The sequence below is a fragment of the Cnephaeus nilssonii genome, assembly GCF_951640355.1.
Source record: "Cnephaeus nilssonii genome assembly, chromosome: 7".
Lineage (NCBI taxonomy): Eukaryota > Metazoa > Chordata > Mammalia > Chiroptera > Vespertilionidae > Cnephaeus > Cnephaeus nilssonii.
The window spans coordinates 73154400-73169299 of NC_137078.1; the positions used below are offsets into that span (position 1 = coordinate 73154400).

General features: G+C 35.3%; 1 protein-coding gene across 10 annotated transcripts in view; it reads right to left on the reverse strand.

Moving 5' to 3' along the window:
* Positions 1–14900, reverse strand: part of SCMH1 (Scm polycomb group protein homolog 1) — a 137053-nt gene that overhangs the window by 67922 nt on the left and 54231 nt on the right. For 9 of the 10 annotated variants that reach the window (XM_079777391.1, XM_079777390.1, XM_079777386.1 and 6 more), the window contains one exon: positions 4655–4889. The exons of the other annotated variant lie outside the window; for it this stretch is intronic. In XM_079777391.1, the coding sequence (XP_079633517.1) occupies positions 4655–4889 (235 nt within the window). Of the gene's footprint in view, positions 1–4654; positions 4890–14900 lie in introns of those variants that run through there. 10 annotated transcript variants of the gene reach the window in all.

The following is a 14900-nucleotide window of genomic DNA, read 5'->3' on the forward strand; positions in this document are numbered from 1 at the left end:
AGAGCAACATCAATGATGAGAGAATCATTGATTGGCTGCCTCTAGCACGCCCCCTACTGGGGATTGAGCCCACAACCCAGGCATGTGCCCTTGACTGGAATTGAACCCGGGACCCTTCAATCCAAAGGCTGACACTCTATCCATTGAGCAAAACCAGCCAGGGGCTACTTTTTAAAAAAATTGATTTGAGAGAGAGAGAAAAGGGGGAGGGAAAAGAGAGAGAGACATTGATTTGTTGTTCCACTTATTCACGCATTCATTGGTTGATTCTTGTATGTACCCTGACCGAGAATTGAGCCCGCAACCCTGGCTTATGGGAATGATCAACTGAGCCAAGTACCCGGGAATTGAGTCTTCAATTGAGATTATTTTATCTTTTTTCAATTTTTTCCTGAGTTTGGAAAACTCTATTTTCACATCTTTTATGTGATGTACATTGTGCATTTCTAGTTTGACTTTTAAAATTTATGATTCAGTGTATTTCCTATCTGTCAATACTTGTTTAATTGAATTTGAGTTGTTGTACAACAGCTTTCCTCTGGTCAGTCATTGATTTTGGCAGTAGGATTTTCAGTAGTTAAAATGGTTTTACCTTTCTTTTCTTTTTTTTCCCACATAGAAACTTTTTACAGATGTTGACTGCTGTTTACTAATCATTTGAAATGTCTTATATTTTCCTGGACCAGCAAAAACAGGAGGTTCTGTTTTGGCAGGGATCTTGAGTATTTCTGTTGGCATAGGGAAATACAGTTTCTTTAGTAGATGAGCCTATTTGGGTTGGGATGGGAGGGTTGGTATATCTTTTGATTTTATGATTCTCTTTTGTTCCTGTATAAATTGCTACTCCTTGCTTCCTTCTTTTCCTTCAGAATTATGTGTCCTTTCCCCCCAAAAGTAGTTATCTTCCCAAGACTGCTATCTCTAGTTCTTTACACTTTCAATTCACTCTCTTCCTTCTGATTCCCCAATAGCCAATGCTCTAATCCAATAGGTTTTAGATGTATTCTCAGTATTCCCCACTCTGAATGGGACTATATTTCTCTGGGGTGATTTTAGCTAGGATAAACCCCCACTGTCCTCTTTTTTATGCACTTCCCACCTATATAAAACACTTCCTTTTGGCATGGATCTGTTACTGACTGTACTGGTTTCAGATCTTTTTATCTGAATATGTAGATTAACATGTAATTAAAATCTGTGATATTCTTGACTCCTACTTATATTTGGACATGAGTTATGGGTGGTTTGATTTACTCTCCTATTTGATCTGTACATTTCTAGAGAATTTGTGGAAATATTTTTATTTTGATGATCATCACTATCCCTGGGAGCTTATATTTTTAATAGCCTCTCAAGATACTTCTAAATAGTGATTCATAAAGTAGGTTGAGAACAATCCAGTACCATGCAGTTATAAAAAGGATTGAAGTATGTCTCCAAACTACTAAGAAGTCATTTTTAGGACATATCATTAAATGAAAGAAGCAAAGTTGAGAAAAGTATGCATAAAATGCTGTCCTTTATATAAGAGGGTGGAGGTTACATATCTATGTATGTATACCCTCATGCACACACGGATATATTTGTTTATATTTTTAAAAATGGAGTTTAAACCATAAAAGTCAAAGAAACTGGTTACCTATGGCAGAGAAAAGAAATAGGATGATGGGAATCTCTCTGAATATACTTTGTTTTATAGATTTGACTTTAAGAACAATGTATATCGTTTATGTATTTATAAAGCAACATTTTTAAAAAGCTATTTTTAAAAAATATTTTTTTATTGATGTCAGAGAGGAAGGGAGAGGGAGAGATAGAAACATCAATGATGAGAGAGATTCACTGATCGGCTTCCTCCTGCATGCCCCACACTGGGGATTGAGCCCACACCCAGGCATGTGCACCGATACTCAACCACTGAGCCACGCTGGCCAGGCTAAAAAAGCAATCTTTAAAAATTAAAAATTAAACAAGTGAATCTAAGTTTATATCAAGTTGGTGGAATGGTCACCCAGAGAGAAACTAATGCAAATGACCTTATAACATCATTAGATTTTCCCGAGGGTAAGAAAAAAAATTGCAAAAAACATTGTTTAGGTCTCATAATGGTGGTAGTGTTGGTATTGTTATTCTGAGACTTGTATATATGTATTGTAGGATAAAACAAATGATTTTTAGTGACATGGAAAACTAGAGTTTTGGGGTGGTACAAAGGCAATACAGATTTAAGAGACTGAAGATAAAATCAGTAAAAACACCACTGTCCTGAATTTTAGTATGAAGTATTAATATAAACTAATGATTTTTTTATCCTAATAAAAAAGATGCTCCTACCTCTCAATACCAAAAAGACCTAGAAAGAATGATCAACTCAATAGCACTGAGCACTCTAGTGCTTAGATTATAGTCTCTAAATACCACCTCCCACTAAAAGGAACCTAGGCACCTAAAAGAAATAGCCAATTCTTTATTTGGGCCAAGAAATGTATAAGATGAGCAAGGAACATTTTAAATTCCAAAAATCCAAGAGAGCTATCAAATAATAAAGAGTTAGGAGACAACTTGATGAAGCTCATATGAGGCCAAAGATGGGATACTTCAAGAATCAATAAAAACAATTAGTGCAATGAAGTGAAACATATCAAATACGTATGAATCCTTGAGTTAATGATACTAAACAGCAACAATAAAACCCTCCTTATATATTTTTTGGAGAATGTTAGTAAAGCAATTCATTATTTTGAAAATGGGTAAATAAAGAAAAGAATCAAGCATTTAAACCATCTTTCTTACATGAATTATGCCTAAGGATAACAAATAATTGATGAAAGTTTATTTTAATAGGTATAGTCCACTTAATTTATATGAATGGAATGAATGGTAAGATTACAATTCCCCATTTTGCAAGCATGATAAATTGACAAATTTAATCAGAGGTCAGCAAACTATAGCCAGCAGGCAACGCCACCCGTTTTGTAAATAAAGTGTTACTGGAATATAGCTTGCCCGTTTGTTTATGCATTATCTATGGCTGCTTTGGCATTACAAAGATAAAGTTAAGTAGCTGCAATAGAAAATCTAAGGCCCCACAAAGCCTGTAATATTTACTATTTGACCCGTTAAGAAAATTTGGGAAGCCCAGATCAAGACCACAAGCAGTAATGACTACTACATTATAAAAATGAGGACAATCAGACCAAAAAGCTTCCTAATAGAAGTAAACACCACCATCTATAAAATATTCTTAGGAAAAACTGAACCTGAACATGATCAAGCCTCTAGATCTAGCTACCAATTTCTAGGAAAGAGGATAGAGAAACATGTTAAATGATACTATAGAGATACAACCAGCAAAATCTAATTATGGAAAATTTTGAAGACAAATGACTTAGATTTTTCAACACATAAATTGCCAGAAAAAAAAATTGAGTTGAACCCAAAGATTAAAAGAGGCTTAAGGGACATCAATCAACTGCAATATGTGGATCTTATTTGAATCCTGATTCAAAGAAACTGTAGTGTGTGTTTGTGTGTGTGTGTGTGTGTGTGTGTGTGTGTGTGTGAAAGAGAGAGAGAGGGGGGGAAGGGAGGGAGGGAGAGAGGGAGGGAGAAAGAAAACAGAGACAATTTAAACACTGAGTAAAAATTTGTTGATATTAAAAAGTATCATTAATTTATTTATGTGATGTTATTATAATTGTTTAAAATTATACATATTAAGTATTTAATGACAAATACTATGGGTGATTGAGCAGAAGAAGGCAGGGAGTGTGTAAAGATATAGATAAAACAAGATGGACTCTGTTGATAATTATCAAGGATAAAGGATACATGGACATTCACAGTGCTATTCTTTCTACCTTTGTATACATTTGAAATTTTACATTACAAATAATTTTTTTAATAGGGGAAAATGCTAAATAACCACCTGGGGAGCGCTTTCAAACAATACATGTTCTCTAATGCTCAATTAATGTAGCACAACCTCCTGATGGGAACATAGCCCTTACATAACCCATAACCCATTTCTCTCTATCCTCCATTGAGACTCACTGCAATAATGATTCATAATAACTGAAAAGATGGGCTAAATCTCTCAGGTATATTAAGGCAAAAGAAGAAAAAGATGAATCTGATCTTGAGGAGAAAAATCTAGTGAGGTTATTAGTTTAAGTAAAATAATACATTTTACTGAATAATTAATTAAAAGTGAGAAAATCCCAGGACCAAGTGAGAATTTAGGGGAAAGGAGATAAGGGACCCTCCTAATAGTCATCCTTTCTATTGGGAGATTTCCCTGTGACCTCTTGTTATTATTGTAGGATTTGTTAAAAGCTCTATGGTTTTTTGAAGCAGATTAAATGGCCAGACCTCCTTCCATTCTGTCTATCAGAGTAAATGGGAACTGACAAAGAAGGATGAAGGGTGTGGTTTTTTGTGAGAAAAAGGAGAGTTTGAGAGATGCTTGAATATTATAAGTTAATGTAGAGATGGAGATGTCCAGATTTTACAGCTCATTTTACTTTGGGTGGGCCTTTTCTTTTGGACCATATGAAAAAGAAGAGGCAGGCAAGGGACCCTAAGCTTTCCCATAATGGGATGTACAATTTTGGGAAGATAATTGGTTAAAGAGGACTTGGGTCTAATTACTCACCCAGAGGGGGCTGCAGCATACCCCCATTCTTCTCACAGTTCCCAATAGGCTGGATTTCAGTTGAGTCAACCAGCCGCCAGAAGTCATTCTTGTTGTCGCTGCCATCAAGGCGAAGGCGGAGGCGAGCTCCTGTTAGTCCAACTACTGTAGCGATACAGGTAGATGTGGTGTTCCTGGGATCCTGTGCCTCTAATTTCATGCTGATCTTGAACTCGTTGCTTGGAGGTGTGTAGGACTGAGGAGAACAAGCCATGGGGATTAGGCAGACTAAGGCAAGTGGCATTTTCAGTAAGGATATTAGATGGAACCTGAAAATTTATGCCTTGGACTCAAAGTGGCTATAGCTTGACCAGGGACAAACCACTGTGAATTATTCCCTAATACGTAGGAAGATTTACATGCAAAAGAAACACTGGAAGGTAAGAAGAAGGGGAAAAAATTACTTTCCACTGAAGCATCAAATATTGACTCACACCAGTAAGAAAAGGACAAGAGTGCCTCAAATGGTCCTTACTTAATACTCTCTCAGCCTATCTTCTCCAACTCCCTAATTCTCTAGGTACTCATGTTTTCTTTTTAGAAACCATCCAATTTACCTATTATATACTAAGTGTCTCTTCATGAAGTGATGTAGTATATTGCTTTGTAAGTCCAGCACACATACTAACTATGGGGGAGAGGGGGTCAATTTTTTTCTTATTTTGACATTGATGTATAAATCAATTTATATCTTTAAAAACAATTTTAAGTTATAATTCATATAAAATATACACTTTGGTAAATCTTGACATATGGATACATCCATGATGCCATATACATATATACACCTTTGAAACCATCACCACAATCAAGATGATGAACATGGACATGTTCTCTCATGTCCCTTTAAATCCTTCTGTCTAGCCCTTCCCAGACCCCTGTTTCCGAACAAATACTGATCTACTTTCACTGTAGATTGAGTTGTATTTTCTAGTCTTTAATGGAATTATAGAGAATATACTCTTTTTTTATTTGTTTTTTTGTCCAGCTTCCTTCACTCAGTATAACTATTCTGATATTCATCCATATTGTTAAATGTATCAGTAATTCATTTTTGTTTTTTAAAGACTTTTTTTTAGAGCAGCTTTAGGTTTACAACAAAACTGAGAGGAAGATACAGAGATTTCCCATATACACCCTATCCCCACACATGAACAGCTTCTCCTATTCCGGCATCCCCCACCACAGTGGTACATTTGTTACAACTGATGAACTTACATTGATACATCATAATCTCTCAAAGCACACAGTTTACAGCAGGGTTCTCTCTTGGTGTTGTACATTGGGTTTGGAAAAAGGTATAATGACATATAGCTATCATTATAGTATCATACAAAATAGTTTCACTGGCCCAAAAGTCCTCAGTGATCTGCATATTCATCCTTCCCCCACTCAACCACAGGCAACTACTGATCTTTTCACTGTCTCTTTTCTAGAATGTATGTAGCCTTTTTAGATAGGCTTTTCTTTTGTAATAAGCATTTAAGTTTCTTTTATGTCTTTTCATGGCTTGATAGCTAATTTCCTTTTAGGGCTGAATAACACTCCTTTGTCTGGCTATACCACAGCTTATTCATTCATCTACGGAAGGGCATCTTTCAAGTTTTGGCAATCATGAATAAAGCTGCAATAAACATCCATTTTCAGGTTTTTGCATGGTCAAACATTTTCAGTTCCTTTGGGTGAACACAAAGGAATGGAATTGCTGTATCATATGGTAACAGTGTATTTAGTTTTGAAAGAAATCACCAATATGTCTTACAAAATGGCTGTACCCTTTTGCATTCCCACAAGCAATGAGTGAGAATTACTGTTGCTCCATATCCTTGCAAGCATATGGTAGTGTCAGTATTCTGGATTTTGACCACTCTAATAGGTGTGTAGTGGTATTTAATTTGCATTTAAAATATTTTTTTCACATTTTTTAAATCTTCTGCATTATCTTTTTTTGGTGAGGTAGCTAAGATCTTTGGCTCATTTTAAAATTAAGTTGTTGGTTTTCTTATTGTTGAGTTTTTAAGTGTTCTTTGTATATTCTGTAAAACAGTCCTTTAGCAGATGTGTCTTTTGCATGTTATTTTCTCCCAATCTGTGGCTTGTCTTCTCATTTTCTTGATAATGTCTTTCACAGAGCAGAAACTTTTAATATTAATGAAGTCCAGCTTATCAATTATTTCTTTCATGGATCATGCCTTTGGTGTTGTATCTAAAAAGTCATCACCATACCCAAGATCTTCTTGTTTTTCTCATTGTTATTTTCTAGGAGTTGTATAGTTTTCCATTTAGGTCTGTGGTTTATTTTGACTTAATTTTAGTGAAGGGAGTAAGGTCTGTCTAGAGTCATTTTTTGCCTGTGGCTGTCCAGTTGTTTCAGTGCCATTTGTTAAAAAGACTATCTTTGCTCTACTGCATGGCCTTTGCTCCTTTTTCAAAGATCAGTTGACTATATTTATGTGGGACTATTTTGGAGCTCTCTATACTGTTCCACTGATCTATTTATCTATTCTCTCATCAATACCACACTGTCTTGATTACTGTAGCGATATAGTAATTCTTGAATTTGGGTAGTGTCAGTCTTCAAACTTTGTTCTTCTTCTTCAATTTTGTGTTCGCTATTCTGTATCTTTTGCCACTCCATATAAACTTTAGAATCCGTTTGTCAATATCCACAAAATAACTTGCTGAAATTTTGATTAAGCTTGCATTGAATCTATAGATCAAGTTGGGAAGAACCGACATTTTGAACAATATTGAGTCTTCCTTTTCTTGATCACGAACTCTCTCTCCATTTTTAAGGTTTTTTTTATTTCTTTTATCTAAGTTCTAAAGTTTTCCTCAGATAATTTTTATACATATTTTGTTAGATTTATACCTAAGTATTTCATTTTTGGAGGTGCTCATATAAATGGTACTAGAAGCCCGGTGCACGAAATTCGTGCACAGCGGGGGGTTGTCCCTCAACCCAGCCTGTACCCTCTCCAATCTGGGACTCCTGGAGGGATGTCCGACTGCCCGTTTAGGCCTGATCCTGGTGGGATCGGGCCTAAACGGGCAGTCGGACATCCCTCTCACAATCCAGGACTGCTGGCTCCCAACTGCTTGCCTGCCTGCCTTCCTGATTGCCCCTAACCGCTTCTGCCTGCCAGCCTGATCACCCCCTAACCACTCCGCTGCCAGCCTGGTTGATGCTTAACTGCTCCCCTGCCAGCCTGTTTGCCCCCAACTTCCCTCCTCTGCCAGCCTGGTCACCCCTAACTGCCCTCTCCTGCAGGGTTGATCACCTCCAACTGCCCTCCCTTGCAAGCCTGGTCCCTCTCAACTGCCCTCCCTTGCAGGCCGGGTGCCTCCCAACTGCCCTCTCCTGCTGGCCATCTTGTAGTGGCCATCTTGTGTAAACATGGGGGCAGGATCTTTGACCACATGGGGGCAGCTATATTGTGTGTTGCAGTGATGGTCAATCTGCATATTACTCCTTTATTAGATAAGATAGAGGCCTGGTGCACGGGTGGGGGCCAGCTGGTTTGCCCTGAAGGGTGTCCCGGATCAGGGTGGGGTTCCCTTGGGGCGTGGAGCGGCCTGATCGAGGGGCCTGTGGTGGTTTGCAGGCCGGCCACGCCCCCTGGCAACCCAAGCAGAGGCCCTGGTATCTGGGATTTATTTTCCTTCTACAATTGAAACTTTGTAGCCTGGAGCGGAGCCAAGCCTGCTGTTCCCTCCGGGGTGGCAGCCATTTCTGTGGCAGTTAATTCACCTTCTACAATTGAAACTTTGTAGCCTTAAGCGGGTGAGCCCAGCCAGGGTGTTTGGAAAGCTTTACTTCCCCTGTTGCCGCCAGCAACCCTGGCCTGCTCTCTCAAGCTCCATTCTGCCACCATTTGTTTGAATTTGTTTACCTTCTATAATTGAAACTTTGTAGCTTGAGTGGAGGCTTAGGCCTGCAACGGCTATGGAAAGCTTGGCTTGCTCTGTTACCTGGGAAACCTTGCTCTCTGTGGCTGTAGCCATCTTGGTTTGTGTTAATTTGCATACCCGCCCTGATTGGCTGATGGGCGTGGCTTGGCTGGTGGGCGTGGCTTATGTAGCGGAGTGATGGTTAATTTGCATATTACCATTTTATTAGAGAAGATTGTTTTTAATTTCAAATTTTTAATTGCTGGCATATAGAAAAATGATTGACTCATATATTAACCTAGTATCGGCAATCATACTATAATTGCTTATTAGTTCCAGGAGTATTTTTGTCAATTCTTTTAGATTTTCTACATAAACAATCATGTCATCTGTGAACAAAGAGAGTTTTATTTCTTCCTTCCAAATCTGTATACCTTTTAGTTCCTTTTCTTATTTTATTGCAATAGCTAGGATTTCCAGGCTGATATTGAAAAGGAGTGGTGAGAGGGACATCCTTGCCTTCTTTCAGATGTTAGTGGGAAAGCTAGTTTTTAACCATTAAGTGTGATCTTGGCTAAAGGTTTTAAAACAATAGATAGTAACATTCAGCATAACTATTATGATATTCATCCACATTGTTGAATGGAATCAATAATTCATTTCTTTTTGTTTCTGAGTAGTATATCATGTTGATGAACATTTGGTGTATTTCCAGTTTTTCACTATTACAAATAAATCTCTTATGAATATCCACATATACGAATATACTTTCTATATTTCCATACATATTTCAGAAATACAGTAAAGTGGAATGGATGAATCATATGATAGGTATATGTATAACTCACATACCAGAATATTTAACTTTTTACAGTATATAATTCAGTGGTTTTTAGTATATTCACAGAGGCAAAAATCACTCCACCTAAATTTAGAACATTTTCATCATGCCCCCAATAGAAACCTCATATCCACTAGCCTTCTCCCCCTATTCTCCCCTCAGGCAAGCCCCTGAAAACCATCAATCTACCTTCTGTTTCTTTTAAAATATTTTTAATTGATTTCAGAAAGGGAGGAGAGAAACATCAGTGATGAGAGAGAATCATTAACTAGCTGTCTCCTGCCCATCCCCTACTGGGGATCGAGCATGAAACCTGTGATATTTTCAACAACTAATGGTTTAGTGTCCTGGGCCTGTGTCCTAATTGGGAATTGAACTGTGACTTCCTGGTTCATAGATCAATGCTCAACCACTGAGCAACACTGGTTGGGCTACTTTCTATTTCTATGGATTCACCTATTCTGGAAATTAATATAAATGGAATTTTATAATATGTGAATAGCTCCTTTCTTCACTTAGTGCATTGTTTACAAGGTTAATCTGGAGTGTTTATCAGTACTTCATTCATTTTCATTGCTGAATAACATTCTATTATATGGATATACAATTTTGCTTATCCATTCATCAGTTGATAAACATTTGGATTGTTTCCTCTTTTTAGCTATTAGGTATAATGATGCCTTGAACATTTGTGTATAAGTTTTTGTGGGGTCATATGTTTTGATTTCTCCCCTTTGGGTATATACCTAAATGTGAAACTGATGGGTCATGTGGCAATTCTATTTTGAGTAAATTTCAAACTGTTTTCTAAAGTGCCTACAGCATTTTACAATCTCAGCACCTACATATGAGGGTTCCAATTTCTCCACATCCTCAGCAACACCTGTTACTGTCTGCCTTCATTATTTCAGCTACCCTAGTAGATGTGAAGTGGTATCTCATTAGTTTTTATTTGTATTTCCTTAATGATGTTAAGCATCTTTTACATGATTGTTGGCTATGTGTATATACTAGTATATGACGAAAGACCTATTCAAATTCTTTGCCCATTTAAATCATGGTTTATTTAACTGGTGAGGTGGTAAGAGTTCTTCATATCTTCCAGATGCAAGTTCCATATTAGATACATGATCTGTAAATATTATCTCCCATTGTGTGGGTTGTCTTTTCACCTTCTCAATAGTGTCTTTGGAAGCACGAAAGCAGTTAATTTTGTCTATCAAGTTTCACCTCTATTGTTTGTGGTTTTGGTGCCATATCTAAGAAATCATTGCCTAGACCCATGGTCGGCAAACTGCAGCTCGCAAGCCACATGCAGCTCTTTGGCCCCTTGAGTGTGGCTCTTCCACAAAATACCACAGCCTGGGCGAGTCTATTTTGAAGAAGTGGTGTTAGAAGTTTAAGTTTAAAAAATTTGGCTCTCAAAAGAAATTTCAATCATTGTACTGTTGATATTTGGCTCTGTTGACAAATGAGTTTGCCGACCACTGGCCTAGACCAAGATTTATTCCTGTTTTCTTCTAAGTGTCATAGTTTTAGCTCTTACATTCAGGTCTATCATACACTTGGAGTCAATTTTCATATATGGTGTGGAGGATGGGTCCGACTTCGTTCTTTTGTACGTGGATATCCAGTTTTCCCCATATTAGTTGTTGAAAATATCACTGAACTGTCTTGGCATCTTTGTCCAAAATCAATTAAACATAAATGTATGGGTTTATTTCTGTACTCTCAAATCTAATCCACTGATCTATATGTCTATCTTTATGTCAGTACCACAATGTCTTAAGTACTGTAGATTTGTAGTAAGTTTTGAAACCAGGAAATAGAAATCATCTACCTTTGTTCTCTTTTTTCCCATAATTGGCTATTCTGGGTCCCTTGTATTTCTATGTGAATTTTAGAGTCAACTTGTCAACTTCTACAAAGTAGGCATCTGGAATTTTGATAAGAAGTACATCAAATCAATAGATCAATTTGGAGAGTATTGCTATCAGCTATGTGGTTTGCCAATATTTTCTCCAAGTCTATGGCTTATATTTTCATTCTCTTATCAATATCTTTTGAAGAGCAGAAGTTCTTAATTTTGACAAAATCTACTTTATGAATTTTTAATGGATCATGCTTTTGGTAAGCTGTTTTCTAAAATTTTCTTTATATAAGTTTCACATATTGTTAGTTCATTCATAGATATTAATTTTTCCTGCTATTGTAAATGGAAATTTCTCTTTCATTATAACTTTATTGAGTTACTTTTCACCACTGAGTAAAATGTTGGCTTTAGTACTGAGGTATAAATACTTTGCAAGTTAAGAATGTATTATTCAATTCCTAGTTAACTTAGTGATTTTTATTTTTGTTCAGTAGTATGTTGAAATTTTCTGCCAAACTATTTTCCAAAGTAACTGAACCATTTTACATTTTCACCAGTGGTTTATGAACATCCTATTTGCACCATAACCTTGCCACTATTAGGTATGGTCAGTCTTCCCATATATTTTCTTCAGTTTTTGTTCTAATTTTTCAGTCTGGATCACTTTTCTTTTATTTGGCCTGGTCTCATTGGTAGTACACTGCTGAATAGAAGTAGCAAGAAAAAAACATCATTGTCTTGTTCCTGACCTTACGGAAAAAGCATTTTATGTGATGTTATCTGTAGATTTTTCATAGATGTCCTTTGAGGTTTAGGATTTTTAAAAATTCCTTCTATTTCTTGTTTGCTGAGAGTTTTTATTAATGGACACTGAATTTTGTCAAATGCTTTCTTTGCATCTATTTAGATAATCTTATTTTTTCCTTCATAGTGTGTTCATGTGGTCAATTACACCGATTGATTTCTGAATGTTAAATTAACCTTGATTCTTGAAACTAAACTCCAGTTGTCATGAATTATTTTTATATATTGATTTAATTTTCTAAAATTTTGTTTAGAATTTGTACATGTATTTTTATGTGGGATGTAACTCTGTAAGTTTTCTTTTCTATCAATGTTGGCCTGGTTTTGGTATCAGAATAATGCTTGCCTCATAGAATGAGACAAAAGGTATTCCCTTCTCTTAAACATTATAGAAGAGTCTATGTAGAATTTGCATTATTTTTTTCCTTAAATGTTTGAAACAATTCATTGGTGAAGTCATCTAGGCTTGGAATTTTCTAAAAATTTTAGATCTGTGGCAGAAATAGTGCTATTCATATTTCCTATCTCCTTAAGTGAACTTTGGTAATTTTTGTCATTCATGAAATTGTCCATTTCATTTAAATGGTCAAATTTAAAGGCATGTTTGTTCATAGTATTCCTTTAATATCTCTTTAATCTATAGACTCAATAATGATGTTACCTCCTTTAGTTTGATGTTAGTAATTTATGTTTTCTCTCTTTTCATTCTTGATCAACTACCCAGAAGTTTACCTCATTGCAAAGAATCAGCTGTAGGTTTCAATGATATTTTTTCTATTATTTTTCTGTTTTTTATTTGATTGATTTAAGCTCTACTCTTGATTTTATGCTCTATTTTTTTTTCTTTGCTTAATTTGGGGTTAATTATCCATTTTTTCCTAGTTTTTTAAAGTAGGAGCTACATGAAACTTTTCTTCTTTTCGAATGTAAGTGTTTAGTGCTAGAAATTTCTCCCTAAAAACTACTTTGGCATCACACCACAAATTCTTAAAAGTTCTTTCATTTTCATTTACATGAAAATACTTTCTAATGTTCCTAAATACCTCTATGGGTATTTAGAAATGTGATACTTAGTTTCCAAATATTTGGAGATCTTCCAGATAACTTTCTGCTATTGATTTTTAATTTATTTCCAATGTATCAGAGAATATATTTCGTATTATTTAAATCCCTTTAAATTTATCAAGCCTTATTGTATAGTACAGAATATGGTCTTACCTGGTAAATGTTCTGTGTGCACTTGAAAAGAATGCATATTCTATTGTCGTTAGAGAGTATCAATCAGGTCACCTTTATTGTTTGTGGTTTTGGTGCCAAAAGTTGGCTAATAGTGTTGTTTGAATCTTTTATACAGATACTTGCTTATTTTCTGTCTACTTGTTCTCTAATCATAGAAAAGTTATTAAAAGTCTGACTGCAGATAAATTTTAGACTTATTTATGTCTTCTTAAAATTTTTTGCTTCATCTAAGGAATTTGACCCCTTAAGCACATCATAAAATTCCTTCTTTATCCCTGGTAATATTCTTTGCTCTGAAATATACTTTCATATTAATATGGTCAATGTCAGCATGGTATATCATTTTCCTTTCAACCTATTTGTGCTTTTCTTTTTAAAGTGTAGTTTCTTGCAAGCAGTATATAATTGTGTCTTGCTTTCTATTTAATGTGACAAGTTCAGCCTTTTAATTGGGGCATTTAGACCTTTCATAATCACTTTGATTACTGATATGGTTGGATTTAATTCCACTATATTGCTAATTGTTTTCTATTATTTTAGTGGTTGCTTTGGGGTTTATAGTAAACACATTTAACTTATCAGCCTATCTTGCAATAATATTATACTACTTCACGTATATGAATCTTATCAATATTATACTTAGGATTTCTCTTGGCATTTAAGTTATTGTTATCATACATTTTATTTATACAAATTTTAATTATCTTTATAATGCAATATTATTGTTGTTTATACAATTGTCTTTTATAGGGATTTAAATAATAAAAAAAATCTTATGTCTTTACTTTTGTAATTACAATTTCCAGTGGTTTTCTTTCCTTTGTATAGTTCTATAATTTCACCTAGTATCATTTTCCTTCTGCTTGATGGACTTCCTTTAACATTTCTTATAGTGGGTTTCCTGGTAAAATCCTTCAGCTTCTGTATGTCTAAAAATACCTTTATTTTACCTTTGGTTTTTGGAAGATATTTTTGCTGAATATAGAATTCTAGGTTGACATTTTTTTTCTTCTGATACGTTAAAGATGTTAATCAACTTCCTTCTTGCTTGCATTGTTTCTAACAAGAAAATATAATGTCATTCATATCTTAGTTCCCCTGTATGCAAAGTAACTTTTTTGTGGCTGCTTTTAAGATGTTCTCTTATCACTGATTTTAAGCATTTATGATATGCCTTAGTGTAGTTGTCTTCTTTCTTTTCTTTTTTCTTTCTTTCTTTTTTTTTGTCATTGAACTTCTTAAATCTGTGGATTAATACTGGTAGTTTTCATAAATTTTTGAAAGTTTTTAGCCATTATATCTCCAAATATTTTTCTGTCCCCTTCTATCCTTTGAGCATTAAAATTACATAGTCTATGGAGTTATCACATAAACTTGGAAGTCATCCTATGGCTCACTAATGTTTTTTGCATCTTTTCAAGATTCTTTTGTGTGTGTGTGTGTGTGTGTGTGTGTGTGTGTGTTTCATTCTGAAGAATTTTTATTGCTATATCTACAAGTTTACCAATATTTTCTCCTGACATTAATATCATCCAGTGTGTTTTTATTTTGTACATAGT